Source organism: Dermacentor albipictus, chromosome 1 (genome assembly GCF_038994185.2).
Source record: "Dermacentor albipictus isolate Rhodes 1998 colony chromosome 1, USDA_Dalb.pri_finalv2, whole genome shotgun sequence".
In the NCBI taxonomy this organism is placed as follows: Eukaryota; Metazoa; Arthropoda; class Arachnida; order Ixodida; family Ixodidae; genus Dermacentor; species Dermacentor albipictus.
In genome coordinates, this window is record NC_091821.1 from 138,532,554 (window position 1) to 138,551,236 (window position 18,683).

Below are 18,683 nucleotides of genomic sequence, written 5' to 3' on the forward strand. Positions count from 1 at the left end.
ATTCAATATTTCGAGTCTGCCCGATAAAACTCCGCCTATTCCGGCTAGTCGTGATGCCGGCATGCCGGCGCCATAGACCCGGGCTAGCCGTAGCGATGGGCGTACGGAGCGGAGTAAGCGGTTTGAGCGGTTTGAGGTAGGTTATAAAATATAGCGAGCTGCACATGTGCGTGCGCCTGTCGTGGTGGTAACGGACACTTGTAAAATATGGGGAAAAAGGACAAAAAGAAAGGCAAGGGCGCGGAAAAGACTATCGCGAAGACAGAAAAGAAAGCAACACAGAAATTGAAGAAGGAATTGGCCGCGAAGGGCGAGGTATTTACATTCGGCGGAGCGGTAGTACCTCGCATACAAAACTGTCGTTTCTTTTTCCCAATTTCAGGATGACATAGAAAAGCTCATCGCACAATTTGTTGAAGAAGATCGCAAAAGACTAGCAGTTACTGAAGAGCTCGTGGGGCCACCGTCTTGTAGGTACTGAATTGGCCATGTTCATTATACGGTCCACTGTTCAAGTGCTGTCGTTCACGCGTTTGTTTTTCGTTTCGCTGCAGGAGCGGCGCTAGCCTGTGTGTGCATCCTGAAAAAGACCAGCTTTTGCTTTTCGGTGGAGAATACTTCAATGGGCAAAAGGTATGGCCCACTTTTAGTTGAACAACCGCAGTTCGATCGTAAAGCAGATTAAGCCGCTAATGGGTCAAATGCTCGCAAGTTGTTCACCAAAAACCCTACACGTGCAAGTATATCACACGGATCTACATCTAGGTACACGTTAGCATCACAAAAACACCGTACGAGTTTGTAAAGCGCATCGCGCGTGCTGGCATCAAATGTGATTCAGCAGATAACGACACGGGAGAGACGCGTCGCAATGCCCTAGCACATTCACTTTCAAAATGAGTTTATCTAGCAGGGATTGCCAGAAATAACAAAACTGGACATTGTTAAAACATCATATGATGAAGGCAGCCAGCCGGGCCAGGGCAATCTTCAAGAATTGAATTTTTATTAGTGGGACTTGCGGAAAAAAATAAAAATAAAAGGGGGGTAGGGAGGGGTAACACAAACAGGCAGCATTAGCGGCAATTCGAACGGCATGGCCAGTAGTTGTCAGATTGGATGAATCAAGAAAAGCAAATAAAAACTTTGTAACTGCTAATATTGTGAGCACTTATATGCAGTTCATCTTCCTCGTTTGTACATACTCATCATTATCCATTCTCGTTGGCTTCTTCGCTGGGCGCTGCTCTTGCCTGAAGAATAGAGAGCACGGGCTGAAGAACAGCCTCACAAGTGGGGGAAGTGCTCTTTGGTCTCTGTTCCAAGCCTCCCACTGCTGCCATGGAGCTCCATTCAGGTACCCGGACCCCACTGTAACTGTCTGTGCCAGTTACAGTTGAGTCCAGGTACAATGAACACTTTAGTTGCACAAAATGTGTTTGTTATATCAAATTTTTTAATAGTTGAACTTGCCATCAGAAATATTATTGAAAAGCTTAATAATATGCAGGAGACACTTTATAATTTTCATTTTATTACCTTAAAAGCCCCATAGAGGCATTACATAAGGGGTGGACATACATATATGTATTATACATCAGTTTAAGGATAAAAGAGCACAAGCTTTAAATACAACACACATGAAAATTATGCACATAATTCCATCTAGTGCACACATAGATAGCATATCCCATACATTTTTTTAATTCTGAGAAATGGTCTGTTAGTTTTTGCATGAATGGAGGTGCACAGATTATGGCAGCAGTTTGGTGGGGCAGGTTGTTCCAATCTGTTGCTGTGTGAAAGAAGAATGAGCCTGAAAAAGTGGTAGTATGAGTGCGAGGGCAGCCAACTCCGTACGCGTGCCGAGTGTGATGTGATATACGAGCAGTGGGAATAATGTATGGTGGTTGATTAAGTGTAGTATGATAAAACTTATGAAAAAGAAAGAGAGTTGAGATGTGACGGCGATTAGCGAGTTTAACAAATCTGGATTCTTTTTTCTATGGTGACACGCTGACATCATAGGAATACGTTGAATGGATGAACCTTATGGTACGGTTTTGCACCGATTCAAGTGTGTTGATTAGATATGCTCGATGAGGGCTCCATATGGCACATGCATATTTGAGTTTAGGTCTGATTATGCTTTCGTAGGCTAGCAATTTCACATGCTTGGGCACTTGCGTTAGGTTTCGTTTTTGAAAAGAGATTTATTGGAAGATGAAATGATGTTAGTAATATGTGTGCTCCAAGGTAAGTCAGTAAGGGTAACACCAAGGTATTTGTAAGACTGCGCAGTTTCTACGTCTGCATTATTTATTGTGTATGGGTAAGCTAGTGGGTTACGTCGACGGGAGAATACCACAACTAGTACTTTACATTTATTTGGGTTAAGTGTCATTAACCAGCAATCACACCATTGTTGCAAGCGTTTAATATCCTCCTGAAGGGAAGTTTGGTCAAACATGTTAGTAATTGTTTGGTAAATGCGCAGTCATCTGCAAACATGCGAATATTGCAGGATACATGGAGAGGTAAGTCCTTAATATATATTAAGAAGAGGAGAGGCTTGAGGACAGATCCTTGTGGAACCCCAGAAGTTACCGGTAGGGAAACAGATGGGCTGTTTTTAATAAGTACAAACTGGGAGCGGTTACTAAGGAAAGCTTCAATCCATCACAATATATGGGGGTGCACATTCGCTAGAGGTAGTTTTAGTAATAGTCGTTGATGTGGTACCTTATCGAATGCTTTTGCGAAGTCTAGGAATACTGCGTCATTGTGCTGGTTAGTATCTAGATTAGTGTGAAGATCATGAAGGAAAACTGCCAATTGCGTTTCGCAGAAAAGTCTCTTTCAAAATCCGTGCTGTGAAAAATGAAAAAAGTTTCCTGTGTCTAAAAATTTCATAATTTCTCTATAAATGACATGTTCCATGATTTTGCAAGGTATGCTTGTTAGTGAGATGGGGCGATAGTTAAGTGGAGATTTCTTGCCACCTGATTTGTAGATGGGAACAGCCCTCCCCACCTTCCAGTCATGTGGTATGATGCCAGTTGAGAGTAACTGCGAGAACAGCGAGCACAAATAAGCAGCACTGATTATACACCAAAAAGGTGCACACTGTTCTTATGGCAGAAATTGATGAGGGAAGTCAGTTTAAGTAACCTTTGTTTAAGGTATAATGTCGAATTGATAACGGCACTATACAAGTTTGTCAACCTGTCAGCATGGATGTAGGTCAAGTCCCTGGTTTATATACAAGATGCTTGAGTAAGTATGATGATTAAGGCAGTCAATATTGAGATCACTGGAGGCGTATTTGGGGGCTTGCTGGTTTCCTGCTTGTGCTCGTCACTGGAGGCCTCCACACCTGGAAGTTGTCACGAAGCCCAAAAGTTGCTTCATCGGAGATATTCACCGAGACATCTACCTCATTGTTGACTGCAACAGTCTTCCCGTTCTTGCCCACAGTTGGAAAAGCCGCCAATGACAGCCTGCGTCCACAAGGTTGAACTGACATTGTACTATCTCTTAGTAGATATCTTCCGAGAAGGAAAAGCCAGATTTCCATAAAAGCAGCTCATTCCTGCATGCTTCGTAGACAGAGGTAAGGTCCTTGGCTTTAGCAAGCATTACCGGTCCGGTGATGGCTACCTTTAATATCCTGGTGCTCACAAACCATTTGAAGAGGACATCTTCAACATATTTATCACGTTCACTGCAGCAGCACTTTTTGAAATCCTGATTCCTGTGTGGGATTATCCACCAGTGGGTCACTTGTCAAATTACTGTGGTGCATTGTGACCCACTGGTGAGTCACCAGGAAGTTGTGCTCCTTTGAAACTTCATCAAAGTGCTGGCAGATGGCACTGCAACGAGTTGTCAAACAGGTCGAAGAGCTCAAAAATGAGCTAAATATGGAGCTTGATGCACGGAAGGTTGTGGAAAAAAAGACTTCAAGCAGCCAAGGAAAAGCTGAACAGGGCCGTCATTGTGAACGAGAATGGTTGTGACAATGGAATGCAGTCTCCCAACGTGACAGGAGAGGGAGTGTCAGCAAAGCATGCGGAATGCGTGCAATGTGGGGAGGGGGTAGTTGGAAAGAGTGGCACCTACCTTGAGGCTGCCATGCAAAAAATGCAGGAACGCAAGGGTCAATAGCCCTTGTCAAGTCCGAATCATGCGAGAAAGGATGACAAAGGGAAGCAGGGAGAGGCCTTGGCACTAGGAGATTGTGAAATGGTGATTATCGTCAGCGACTCCAACCTGGCTAGGTGCTCAGAAGCAATTGTGGAGAGGGTGAAAGGCGATAAAAGAGTGCCAATAGGGACATTTCCAGGACGGACACTGGGTTCTGTGTAGGTCAAGAGACAGGACTAGCCCAGCGCTGGCAAAGAGGGTAGACTTGCATGAGCTGTACCCTCAGGTGCAGATCATTGTGTGCATGGTGCCGAAGGTGCCTGTACGTAACAGTCACGTACAAAAAGCCGTAGTGGCTGCTAATGAGGCGATAGGGAAAATGAGCCGAGAGAAAGGCTTCGAGGTTGTCGAAGTAAACAGAGAACTGAGAAGGTGTGGTGGTTTTTGAATGAGGCAGGATCCACTTCAATTACAGGCTTGAATGAGAAGTGGCTGGCGACTTGCTGGTCGTGCTGTTGCTTTCTTTAGGAGGCCTACAGGCGCTCAGGAGGCCAGAGTAGGTAGTAATGAAGAAGGTCCCCTAGGGGAGCCTTAGAATAGCATCGCCATCACTTACAGAAAAAGGAGGAAAACAAGAGTGCTTGCCATGCAATAGGCTACATAAACATACAGGGTGGCAGAAGAAAGGAAAAGTGGGCAGAAATTGAGGAGAAGAGAAATAGAGAACAATTAAGGGTGTATGCGGTTGCAGAAACACACCTTAGAGATTCGGAAGAGCTGCCAATAATTGAGAATTATGTTTGGGAAGGGTGCAATAGAACTAAGTCGGAAAGAAAGGGAAGGGGACTTGGAATGCTCATCCATCAGGGAGCCGAGTGGAACAGAGTGAATTCAAAATGTCAAGAGCATCTTTGGTTATCAGGTACAATGAGCGGAAAGAAAACTTGGCTGGGCGTAACATATTTGTAGACCAAAAATAATTGCACAGAGAAGAATCAAGAGTTAGCGGAATGCCTAAGTGCTGATATTAAGAGTTTCATGAATGATGCCGCAATTATCTTATTAGGTGACATGAATGCCCACATACAGGATCTAGATGGCTGTACTAGCCATTGAATGGGGAATATACAGGGAGAAACAATCTATGGTTCAAATACTGGGGCAAGCAAAGATAAAAGGTGAAAGGGTTGTCAGAAATACGTGAGGAAAAGAAGGCCGCACCTAGAATATTTTGGAACCACATAAAATTATTGGGCAGGAGGTTAACAACAATACAACAACATATCTTAGGCAAAGATGGAAACAAACTGGAAGGGGATGCTGCATTAAATTACATCCAAAAAATAACAGCTGAATATTTCCAAGGCAATGACGAGGTTGTGCTTGAAGAAAAAAAAGAGCATGAAAGAGAACCGGATGGAAAAGGAGCTGGTGCTGACAAATTTCAACTGGAAGAAAGCCGAAAAGAAAATTCCTAAGCGCACAGCCACATGGCTAGACCATGTTCCCGTTAGGCTGATTAACGAGCTAGGACCAAAAAGTAAGAAAGCTCTGGTGAAAGCAGTGGAAAAAGTTTTAAAAGATGGATGAATACCAGACAGTTGCTGACAAAATAGAATGAATTTAATTTATAAAGGTGAGGGGGAGAAAGATAGAAATTCACTCGTATTAGTGGCAAGAATTTGAATTGCCGCTCTCTCGCGAGTGACGTCACGGCCAGGACGCCGCTCGCTTCAGCTTGCTCGGCTGCCGCACGCACTCGTTCCCTTCGTGTATGTTTTGGGTATGGGTGGCTTGAGCCATACTTATTGAAGGATATGTCGGCTTTTTTCTGCTGCCACGTTTGAACCACAATTCCTTCTTCAAAAGTGCTTGAGTCGAGAAAATTTGCAGCTTGGATATAGCAAGCTATGTAGTGTTGAAGGGGTTTACTGGTTTTGCAATGCATGTATACATAGTGTCTTTCCATAAATTTTGCGTTAAAAGAATGTCTGCAAATTCAACTCGCGAAGTTGTGTATGATGCTTAGCTATGAAAGACATTGCATTTTACATGGTAGAAAAATCTTGGTATTTGGTGTCAACATGTTATCTGTGTTAGAAAGACACTGCCAAGAGAAGCTGTCATCATGATTCTTATTACTCTGGTGAGTTGTTCTAGTCAAATATGGCCACTTTATTAATGTGTAAAAAAAAAGTTAGGCGCACATTTCGCATGAAAATGTTTGCTGCTACTTTCACCGCTCTCTGAAGCAGGCCCCCATAAAACGAATTGCTCATGGCTGCTAACATGACAGCGCATCATGAAGAGTATTTACAAATTTAAATCACAAATACCATAGTAGCAATCACCTGAAAGAAAAGTTTCGTGGTTAAGATCTAGAGGCAACCAATGACGAGCGATGAAATGTCTCATGGTGGCCCTCAGCAAGCTTTATTGACAATATGGCAGACTCCTCATGCAACGGTAGCAACCCACTGTCGTTATGGCGAGGCAGGCATTGTTCGTGAAACCCATCAGTTCACTAAAACTTAGAATTGCAACCATGAAGCAGTTTTTTACAGCGCCAATTGCCATGCCTAAAGTATAGTTGAGGTGCTACAGCGCCGCTTAGGGTGCCTAGAAAAGGAAAATTCAAGCGCCTTCTGCCTACCAGGTCCTGATCCAGTGTTCTTTATTTATACAAACAGAGAACTATTCGCTTTGTCTCTACATAATAGAGAACCCCGCGAACCTTCATAAGGCAGACACCACAAGCTTTATATAATTTACTTGATTTTCGACCCTCCACTGGGGAATTATGATATCTTGAATATGTCCCATACTACTAATGAATGACGCTTCGGCTTCTTTCTGGCTGCAGCCATACGGTCCAGAAGGCATATTTCACAAAAAAATTTGTGCCGAGCAACCTGTGTCAGTTTGCCAAACAGATTCGTCATGTATATTCTTCAAGCAACAAACACCAGTAAATTGCCGAAGTGAGTTAAACGTGTAGCGCGGAAAAGGGGATATATATTGGTACATATCTTTTCGTATTCTGCGAACAGCTGTAAGCCTCAATTAGCTTTACTTCAAATTACCGCTACTTAAGATAAACACGTGAAGAACCGCCTAATTTTGAGGAGCAGTTAAAGAAGCAAGTGGTACTGGTAGAATCTAAACTGCAGTGTTAAATTCTCGTGTTATTGCCGAGCGTATCTGTGAAGAAATGCAAAAATTTGATATTATACCGTCAACTACTCTTTGTGAGCAAACCAATTTTAGCGGATTAAAATCAAGCTAACTGTTGTACAAGTCGTATACGGCCAGCGTTTGTGACATACTTGTTGCACCACAGCAGGTATGGTATCATAACTGGATATTTCATTTACATGCTATGTTTTTGCGGTTGTCGATCCGCGCATGAAAATCCCGCAATGGGCTGGTGTGCGCTCCTTTGGCTGGCACTGTAGCATTGCCTTTGAGAACTGTATTGTTGTCTAAGAAGTAAACTCTTTGAATAAATTTTCGCAAACGAAGACGTTGCAAAAACATATTTGAGATGACCACCGTAATTATGCAAGCAGAAGGAACGAGAGTGAACAAATGAAAACACTGCAGAAGGTGCCCGGACACTGCCCGAACTGCAGCAGACGACAGGCGAGAGTCCGTGCCCTGACGTCATGCGAGCGACACTCGCAGCACCCCTGTAGTTTGTTGTTGGGGCTGATAGACTGTTGGCCATTACATTGGTATTATACATGTTAGCAGTCCAGGCAATTAAATTAAAGCTGCAAGCATGGGCAGAGAATAATTGCATTTCGGGAGAAATTCAGAATGGCTTCAGAATAGGTAGGCATATGGATGAAAGCTTAATTTGTTCTTACTCAGTGTATTGAAATATCAAGAGTAGAAAACAGACCGTTATTTGTGGCCTTTTTAAACATTACAGGAGCATATGACAACGTAGAACACAACATTTTGCGGGATGTTCTGGAAGGGGAAGGCTTAGGCAACGATTGTCTACAGATTTTGAGAGAGATTTACCTAGAAAATACCGTTTGCGTGGAATGGGAAGGGATGAGGAGCGAGGAGAAAGTTGATACAACAAGGGACTGAGGCAGGGGTGCTCTTTATCCCCACTGCTGTTTATGATCTACATGGTGAGGATGTAGAGGGCGCTAGAAGGAAGTAATGTCTGGTTTAATCTCTCATACTAACAGGCAGGTACAGTAGTAGAGCAGCAGCTCCCAGGTTTATTTTATCCGTATGACATTGTGTTGCTAGCTAACAAGCAAAGTGATTTGCAACGTCTGGCTAATATCTGTGGACAGGAAGGCAACAATTTAGGTATCAAATTTAGTGTTAGAAAATCAGGTGTTATGGTATTCAATGAAAACAGTGAACAGACAGTGGAGATACAGGGCCAGGAAATACCTCAGGTAACAGAATGTAAATACCTTTGTATATGGATAAACGAGGGCAGTAGATATATGGAAACACAGGAAAAGCAGTAACAGTGAAGGGAAAGAGAAATGAAGCCATGTTGAAGCATAGATGACAATGGGGATACAATAGGTACGAGGTGCTCCGAGGTATGTGGAAAGGTGTAATGGTTCCAGGACTTACTTTTGGAAATGCGGTTGTTTGCTTGAAATCTGGGGTACAATTAGAACTCGATGGCAACCAGAGGTCACTGGGACGCCTCACATTGGGTGCTCACGGGAAGACTATAAATGAAACTGGGCAGGGTGATATGGGCTGGACAAGCTTTGAAGTGAGAGAAGCTCACAGTAAAACTGATTATGAACGACTGAGGAATATGGAAGAAAGTAAATGGGCTGAGAGAGTGTTGAGGTACTTGTACAGGAAAAACATTGATTCACAGTGGAGGAAAAGAAATAAAAAGCTTACCAGCAAGTATGCGGCCTGTATGGTGAGCAACACAGCAACAAAGAATGTCAAGTGGAAAATCGGAAAGGCCGAGATAATCTCATGGGGGGCGGCAATGGAAAAAAGACCTGCCATGAGTAACTACTTAAGATAAAAAAACGAAATCAGGAAAGAAACAATTAGTGATAATTCAAAGGAAACCTCATTACTTTTCGAAACAAGATCAGGATGCCTTAGTACATGCACTATAAAGTAAGATATAAGAAGGAAGAAGAAGCATGTGCTTGCTGCGGTAATGCTAGGGAAACAATGGAGCATGTTGTATTAGAATGTGAAGGTATGTGCCCAGCGACCTGCCGTGGTTGCTCAGTGTCTCTGGTGTTGGGCTGCTGAGCACGAGGTCGCAGGATCGAATCCCGGCCACGGCGGTCGCATTTCGATTGGGGTAAAATGCGAAAACACCTGTGTACTTAGATTTAAGTGCACGATAAAGAACCCCAGGTGGTTGAAATTTCTGGAGTCCTCCACCCCGGCGTGCCTCATAATCAGAAAGTGGTTTTGGTACGTAAAACCCCATAATTCTTTTTTTATATCTGCCCAGCAGTCGATTTAGGAATCACTGGCTTTCTTGAAGGGCAGTGACTACAGTGACGGGGCCCGGTACTTTAACATCCACACTACGGTGACGGGGCCCGTCGCTTTAACAACAACACTACACCGACGGGGCCGTCACTATAAAGATGTCGGTATTGGGGGCGAGGACCATAGAGTTTCCTACAAAATTCTTGTAGCAAACTCTATGGCGAGGACGATTTACGGAGTCGCCATATGTTGGAAGCGCCTCACATGCGTCGGCGTTAAATAAAGGCTAAATAAACATACTACGCGGCAGCCCTCCTGAACAATGTTGCAAGTACTCTCGAAATGGCAGTATTTTACCTTTAAAATAATCATGTTGGACAAACAGAAAGCACAGAATTGTTTACAAACGCTATCTCTTTGCCTACTACGTACAGTAAGCTGGGACACTGCAAGCGGTCGCCGCAATCGATTCCACCGAACCGGTTTGCGTGAAACGTAAGCAATCGCTGAGAAAACTATGTGAAACATGCTGTCTGTGTAACTAAATATAGCATAACAGAATGAAGCTGCAATGCAGCGATCGCACGGGTTCGCGGTGACCGACTTCGCGTCTGCATGCATGTCGATCGCTTTCGCTCCGAGCACGTTTTCGCACCGTACCGTGAGCTTTATGCCGCAGCATATGAACATTTGACAGTACGCAAGCAACCATTGTTGCATGGACACTATCGGAGCTGTTCAAAAATAATTTCGTTATAGCTAGGGTCTTCGACTCCTACAGCGACTTGAGATATGTTCCGTCGCGATGATTCAGTCTTAATTTTCTTTTTCTTTTCTTCTAAAGTCTTGGAAGCTTCAATATCATTATTTCTCAAATTTCATCGAACTGCATGTTTATCGGTCTTCTAAGCGAGCAATTACCCGCTGCTTCTTTTTCTTAATTCAGTAGAATATTCATTGTCTGGTGCTACACAAGCAGAAACATGTGCCGTGCCTTTTTTAATGTGTTTTTACCGTTCCCCTTCCATTAGAGTGAACTTTCTTTCTTTATTATAATCATCATAGGTGTTACAGTGCATACGCAAAAGATTGCACATTCATGGACAAGTACCCATTGCGGTCGTTCGATCCGTATGTGTGCAATCAATGTATTCCATTACTGCACGGAAGTTGCTGACATCGTGAAATTCACGTGGTGTTGTGGACAGTACTGGAATAAAATACCACGGTCCGTGAAGTGCTTGGCATCCCCATAGGCGCCAGCACCGAGAAGCTCATGCAGCTGGGGGTCCACAACACCTTCGATGAGCTTGGGTCACAGAAGTTAGTCCAGGTTGTCAGGCTCGCTTCCTCGAGCTCCTGCGGGGAGGCGGATCCTGGAGGCGCTGGACTTTAACCCGTCAGGGAAAGGCGGTGCGTGCTCGACGCGTGGTCGCGGGAGGCCGTCACGGTCTCGCCGTTCCCGCGCAATGTGCGCGCGCAACGCAATGTAGGCACACGCCGGGCCCGAGCGGCCGCACTCCTCGGATCCGTCGCCGACGATCTACGATCGGTCGCGTTCGTCGACGTCGCCCATTACGGTTCGTCCGACCGGTTTGCGGCGGCCGTGGTGGATCACAGCTAGGGCAACCTAACGCCGCGTCCGTGCAGGGCAGGTGTCCGGATTGCGGAGATCCATTCTGCACTTTAGAACACATGCTCTGGCGGTGTCCCTCGTTACGGGACCACGGTCATCTCACCACGGAAGAAGAGTGGGAGGAGGCGGTCAGGCACGGCCTGCCCGTCCCAACGTCGGAACGGCTCGCGGCGGCCCCCTACCTCTTAAGGGGGTTTCGGAGTCGCTCCTTAGGACCTTAATAAAGTTCACTGCCTGCCGTGAAGTGCTCGAAGTTGTTTGCATAGAATGTTTGAAAGAAGTGCGGCCATTGACGTCGCTACAGTGTTGACGTAAAGTGCCGGTCCTGTCTGTGGTTAAGGAGACGGGCCCCGTCACTGCAGGGCTGAGGCATAGCCTCCTTTATTTTAGAGGAGGAGGCTATGGAGGCTATGGAGGAGGAGGCTTTATTTAGAAAATAGAGGAGGCTATGGCTGAGGTTAAAGCGCCGGGCCCCGTCACTGTAATGAATATGTTAAAGTGCCGGGCCCCGTCACTGTAGTGCATATGTTAAAGTACCGGGCCCCGTCACTGTAGTACAGATGTTAAAGTGCCGGGCCCCGTCACTGTAGTCACTACCTTCTTGAAGCCCTTTAATTCAGCGAGAACAGGGGAAAAGTAAGCGTGTCCACAATAGAGATTAGTAAGAGGTGATTGGAAGACTGGTGGAAGAAAAAGTAGGGGAACAACAAAAAATGGAGAGGTACAAAAGCGAAGTTCGCAATAGGTGATCAGAAAATTTGTTTATGGGAATTCATCATGGGTTATTTTTTTCATTTTTTTTTTTAATAGGACATTAGGCAGTACAGCAAGAGCTTGGTGGTGCAACCGACCGCCCCGTTACAAAGGGGATGCTCGTAACATCCATCCATCCATCCATCCATCCAGAAACAATAATTTTTTATTTTCGATGATTTCTAGCAAATATGATGCTCGTGCACTACAGAAAAGCTATGCAAAGCCCCACAGTGGGAATAACTGCCATCACTCACCGATGACCTATGCCACTGTGAATGTGTTAATGTGGCCTGACATAGTCGCTTCCAAGCTTTGTAGTTGCTGTGTTTGCTTTTTGTAGCACTTGCCTTCCCTTTCTCCTTCATAATAGCTGAGGGACAATCTGTATTCTTCACTAAGGCGATGTGCCGCACAGCTGCAGTGTCCTATGTGAAGAAAACACAGCAGTAGCACATCTGCGAGCCAGAAAGGAAAGAAAAAGCTCAAGATAAAAGCCAGGTGCCGTACTGATTGGCTGCACTGTGTTGTATGTGCCATGTGGCATGCGTCTTGGGGGCGCCATGCAGCCGTCTTTTGTTCCCCTACTGGTTGATTTTGTTCATTGTAACCGAACTGAGCCTGGCACTGGGTTGGCATAAGTGAATGTCTTGCTCGTAGTCACCTTATAAAACTTTTTGTGTGTTTATACAAGCTTTTTGTAGTAGATGAAATTTCACTTTAAATGGGAATGTCATCTGTGGACTCAAGTGTATTACATGTATACCCATGTCACACGGGCACTCGAAAGTCTTTTGCGCAAGACTTCTCCCCAAAAAAAAGTGTTTCGCTCACAGACACACGACAGGGAGCGATCTCTTTTTCAAAAGCGGTCTTTTCTGGAAGCGGAGCTTGTCAATCTCTTTTACAGCTGAAAAAGAGTAGCCTCAAAACCAGTGGGTGCCAGCAATTATTATATTCTTAAAAAACTAAGCAAATGTGTATTTTTCTGTCACCTAGGCTCATGGTAAAAAAATTTTTCTCGCAGAAGGTGTAGTGAACCCAGTAATGCTCATTTTTTTTTCTGTACAATCATAGGCAACGATTTTTCAAAGCAGGTCGAACTTTCTCTAAACTACTACAGTAAATCTTTACAGTAACATATCTTAATCTGGTGTTGTTACATTTATTTGAAAACCGTGTAATACAACAAGTTTTCACTTTATACTTCGAGATACATCAGTTTATTTTATTTTGGCTGGTTTTGTTTTGAACACTATCACCACGCTTTCCATATAGGGTGTCTAGAAGGAAACAATAAAAGAGATTGTCTTCAACACCTCTTCAATAAAAAGTCTTTCAGCTTGCTAAAAGACCGATTACGTAAAAGAGTTTTTGAGTGCTTGTGTGACAGAGGCATTAGATGTGCCTGTGTTCTATGGGACTATGCTACGGTATTGTAAACATAATATCTGTATATTCACATATTGTGAAATTTGGCAATTTTATGAAATATAGAACAGAAAATTTGGTTGCATCAGCTGATAGAATCAGATTTATTGCATTTAACAAATTTAATTTAGATAGCTGCAGTATCCGAGACATCTACATGATCCCTGTATAATAATCTGTCTAGAAAAATGAAGTCGTGGTCAGTGTAAATTTTTCACCTGAATATATAAAATTTAAAGCCAAACAAATTTAGTGCAGCACTTGGTTAATAGGGGATGACTAAGCGATTCCTTTGCATTATTTTTTTTCTTGTTTTTTTCCAGACATTTATGTACAATGAGCTCTTTTTGTACAATATCAAGAAGAACAACTGGCTTCTTGTAAAGTGCCCCAACTTGCCACCTCCACGATGTGCACACCAGGTAAGTCGATTGTACCCAGCTTATCTGAAACCTTAATTATAATGTAATTTCAGAGACTCCAGTACCAGCTGATTGTGGTGCATGCACTGGTGCAATCAAGGACGAAAGCGGGGAGATAGTGCATGATTTGCAGCTGCTTCTTTGAATTTATTATACAGTCGAACCCACTTATAACAGTATTCAAATGCCATGAAAATTCCATTGTTTTAACCGATAACTGTTAAAACCGGTTTGCATGAAAAAATTAAAATAGGGGGATGGCAAAGCTGATCTTAGCAAACTATAATGGCGAGGAGGCCAGTGCCCCTCCCCACCACCCTCCTCCATCCGGCCGCTGATTGTGCTCACTCGTTTAACTGCTTCCTGGGCACTCCAATCGCATGTAACAAGCCGCAGCTGTCGGCGTTAAAGAACGGCACTGCTATAACTGCAAAGAGGGGTCACGGGTGGCAAGCGATATAGTTCAGCACAATGCGTTGGTGGGCTAGTTGGTGCGAATCCATGAATACTTTGTTTAGCGCAAAACGACAGACACAAGAAAGACGACAGGACAAGACCTGTCGTCTTGTCCTGTCGTCTTTCTTGTGTCTGTCGTTTTGTGCTAAACAAAGTATTCGTGGCAAGTGATATGCGAGCACTGCCGAGGCAGCACTTTGGTGGGCCCAAAAGGGGCCTTTTAAAAAATGCGAGGAGGTTGTCGTGGCAGCCTGTCAGCTTGAGAAATTCAGAAGAAACTCTGAGGCGAGCTCGCCACGTACGTCACACTGCATTGCACGAGAAAACCCTATGTCTGTCAGCCTTGCTGGAATCCTTCTCCAAGGTATCCAGGTGCTCCACGTAGTGTAGCGGAAGGTTCCTTACAAAAACGAAGCCCCGGAGGGACTGAATCATCTGCAGGGCCTCCTGTGAGGACAATGTTGAGGCAGCCTGCCCTACCGCGCCACTGCTGCCGTCGTCGTCGTCGTCGTCGCTATCTAATGCAAGCACATTTGCGACGATCGCCTCATCGGTTAGAAGCATTTCGTTTCCAAATCTATAGCCATGCGCTTTTTTTTTTCACTGGCAACGTCGTGCATTGCCGATTATCAGCGGGCGGGTCAGTCATCTTCCATTTCGGCGGCGAGTCAAAAGTGGCTAAGAAATCACGTGGTCAGGAATGATTTCGATGCAACCAACAAAGACGAACACGGGCAGTTACGCTGTTTGCAGAATTGCGCTGAATGAGGAGCCAGCGAGCAAGATACGAGCAGCGCAATTGGCACGGTCCATTATTGTTTCGGAGGGTGGTGTGGCGTAGAGATATGGGCACAGCCCATTCGTGTTTGAAGGTGTGGAAAGGCGATAGGAGAGGGGCGCTTGGAGAAGGCTGGAAAATTGAGTGCGTGGCAATCGTTTGAGATGCGGGCCATTGTGCAGCGGCTCGAATTTCTCTTTTTTTTTTTTCAAGGATTTCGCATTTCACTACCTTTTGGCTCGGACACCGGCGCAGACTTCATCGTTATAACCAATAATGCGGCATCAGGGCATTGTAGTAAGCAGGTCATTTCACCATGCAAAACATACAAAAGTTGACAGTGCAGCAGCTTGTCATTGTTATAACCGATATATTGTTAAAATCAGTATCGTTATAAGTGGGTTCGACTGTATTTGGCTTACCTCATTCTTGAACAACTGCGTATGTACCACTAAATGTTCCAGCTAATGTAGTACGAGATTTTGACCAATTGCCAGAGAGTGCACCTCTGTTCTACGTAATCGAACAATGAATTGCGGCATAGAACCTGTACGTGTAATGTTGGCTCATAGGCATCTCTGAAGCACACACAGCTCCTAATAGGGGAGCACAATTTGCAATGACTTCTTTGAATTTCTTATATTTGGCCTACTTCATTCTTGGGCCACTGGGTATATGCCACTGGGTATCCGCATCATTGGCCAATCCCCCTGAATGGGTATGTGACACAAATGGTATAGAAGTGTGAAATGTACTTACATATGAAATTTTGTATGCCTCACAAGCTCAAGAGAAGCCAGACAAGTATGGTCAGGTTGTCTACCAACCGGGAAAACTGGGAATTCTCAGAGATTTTGAATAGTCTAGAAATAGGGAAAACTCAGGGAATTTGTGCTTCTATCATGGAAAATTAGCCTTAATTTGATTGAAAAGGAACGAAAGTTGCGGTAATGCAGGCGCACGCAATAGAGAGGGATCATAAAGAATACATCTTTTCACGCCATGTCATCGGCTGGAGGCGAGCGTACAGTCAACGACCGGCTTTCCGGACGCCCAGTAATTCGTGCAGCTTCGCGGCACCACCACGCACCCCATGGAGTAAATGTATAAGAATGTCTGAAATTTTGGATGCAAGAACCCTTCGCTGTCCAATTTACCGGACTTTTTGCTGTGACCACAGGTCTGAAACAACATTAATCAAAGCCACCACTGCCGCCGTTTTGATTACCTCGCTGCCGCGCTAAACGCTAGGCCTAGCTACTTCAACGTTCGCTATTAACTTCTTGCCGTTTAGCGCATGTTTTTCATTGAAAGAATTCGCCGCTGTATGCTATGGCACCGACTCTGTCTTTGTGGTCCTTGCGATTGGCTTCGAAGCTTAAAAAGCATGGCGCGTTAATGCTGGTTCCTGAAAGTCAGCTTCGCCTGAGTACAGAAAGGTTACGCAGCGAAGCATACGCGAAAGTATTGCGGTGAAGCATGTCATTTCATTTTATTTACTCTCAGGCCTACAGGCATTACAGAGAGGAGTGGCAATAGTAAAAAGAAAAAGTGGCTAAAGAGGCAACACATGATCACAGATAGCCGACTTGAACACATCATGATCTGTGATAGCGACGATGGAGGCAGGAAGGCGATTCCAGTCTTGACTTGTTTTTGGAATGAAGGCTTCGAGGTATGCAATGCTTTTACACTGAGCTACCCCAGCTTTCATTCGGTGATCAATATGGCATGACAAATGGCTTGGAGGCGAAAAAAGTGTCATGGTGAATATGCTTCTGCCAAGACAGGTATTTAGTAATACGGACGCCTAGATACTTGTAGCTGTTGATGAACTGAAGAGGGCAACCATTAAGATCGTAGCCTTGAGAAGAATGGTCAATTTTTCGAGACACTCTCATTGCTTTACATTTGTTAATGTTTAGTTTCATAAGCCATGTGTCACACCAAAAGAAAATTTTGTTAAGATCAGATTGAAGAACGTAGAAGTCAGACTCATTAGAAATTATGCGGTACATAACACAGTTGTCTACAAAAAGCCTTATATTAGAAGTAACAGAATCAGGCAGGTCATTCATATAAATTAGAAAAAGAAGAGGCCCAAGGACTGACCCCTGAGGAACAACGGATGTTACATAGCATGATTAAGAGTCGTGATCATTAACAGAAACCTGCTGTGTTCTATTCTGCAAGAAACATTCAATTCAGTTAAGCAAGCTGCAATCAAAATGTAGTGCGCTAAGTTTCAGTAATTGTAGTCGGTGTGAGACGGTGTCAAAAAGTTTATGCGGAGTCAAGGTAGATGCAATCAGTCACTGAAGCTCGATCTAAAGCGGAAGACAAATCATTAGTAAAGGTTAGTAATTGAGTCACAAGAATAATGTTTACGAAAACCATGCTCCTGTGACGTAAAAAAGTTATTAGACTCTAGAAAACTAACAAGGTTGCAGTATATTATGTGCTCTAATAACTTGTATGGAATAGAAGTTATGGAGATTGGCCGATAGTATAAAAGGTTATGAATATCACCGGACTTGTGGACTGGAATCGCCTTCGCCGTCTTCCAGTCATCCGGCAGTGTTGAACTCTGCAAAGAATGAGTGAAAGTATATGACAAGAAAGTAGATGAATATGCTACAGTACTCTTAAGGAATTTGTCATTTGTTATCAACACCCGCCGATGAGGAAAGTTTAGCTTTTTAATCAAATTGCGTATGCCATCAACGTCAATTAAAATTGGATCCATCTCAAGATACGACGTAGAAGTTCTGCGGAAACCCGCAAGGTGGAGAGAAGTAATGAATAAAGGGAAAATGAGACATCCATAGGGAAGAAATTGAATTTGGAGATGTGGTGAAGACGAAGTCAAGGTTCTTCGCAGAAATTGTGGGTAGGCTCTTCAACGAGCTGCGTAAGGCCAAAGATCCAACATATATCAATAAAGGTTGAACATTGGGATGAGGATAGAGTCACTGATGGGAAGTTAACAGCCTAGTCAATGCCGGGGAAATTGAAATCACCGAGCAAGAATATTGGTGCTGTTGGATGTTCAACAACAATTTGGTTAAGACAGTCTATAAATAGTTCATGGCAAAATATGGATGTACTCTTGGGTGGTCGATAGCAAGCGGCAAATATCATGTCTTTGTTATGTACATACCTGCCAACTCTTACGAATTTTCCGTAACATGTATGAATCTCGAGCAGTCTTAGGATTTTACAAATCTTGCTTTAAATTTTAAGGAAAACATTTTATTTGTGAAAAAAAAAACTTGCAAAATGTAGTAAAACTACACCTTGGGGTACCTTGCGCCACCATGAGAGGGCCATACGGTGTGGTATCATCAGCAGCAGCTGCAAGGTTGTAATGACTTCTCTTGTCTACTGGGGGGTCATCACGAATCCATATCCAAAGCTCGATAGTGCTGATAGCGCCTCTAGTGCCTCCGCAAACCTGCTGCCATGCTGTTGCCTTTGTTCACGCCGGGGCGCGAGTTTGGACTTCAGTCAGCTTCAGTCACTCTAGTGTTGGCCTCGCCTTTTGTGTGACTAGCTGCCCCGTTGGACGCAGTGCGACTCAGGCCTGTAGCGGCTTCGCAGTGCA

The 18,683-nt window shown here is 44.1% G+C and overlaps 1 protein-coding gene across 2 annotated transcripts in view; it reads left to right on the forward strand.

Moving 5' to 3' along the window:
* Positions 1-58: 58 nt before the first annotated feature.
* Positions 59-18,683, forward strand: part of LOC135911827 (kelch domain-containing protein 4) — a 55,713-nt gene continuing 37,088 nt past the window's right edge. Inside the window, exons 1-4 of one of the 2 annotated variants that reach the window (XM_065444170.1) lie at positions 59-315; positions 383-474; positions 555-633; positions 13,747-13,845. In XM_065444170.1, the coding sequence (XP_065300242.1) occupies positions 208-315; positions 383-474; positions 555-633; positions 13,747-13,845 (378 nt within the window). In that variant the 5' untranslated portion in view covers positions 59-207. The remainder of the gene's footprint in view (positions 316-382; positions 475-554; positions 634-13,746; positions 13,846-18,683) is intronic. The other variant, XM_065444171.2, reaches the window with a different exon arrangement.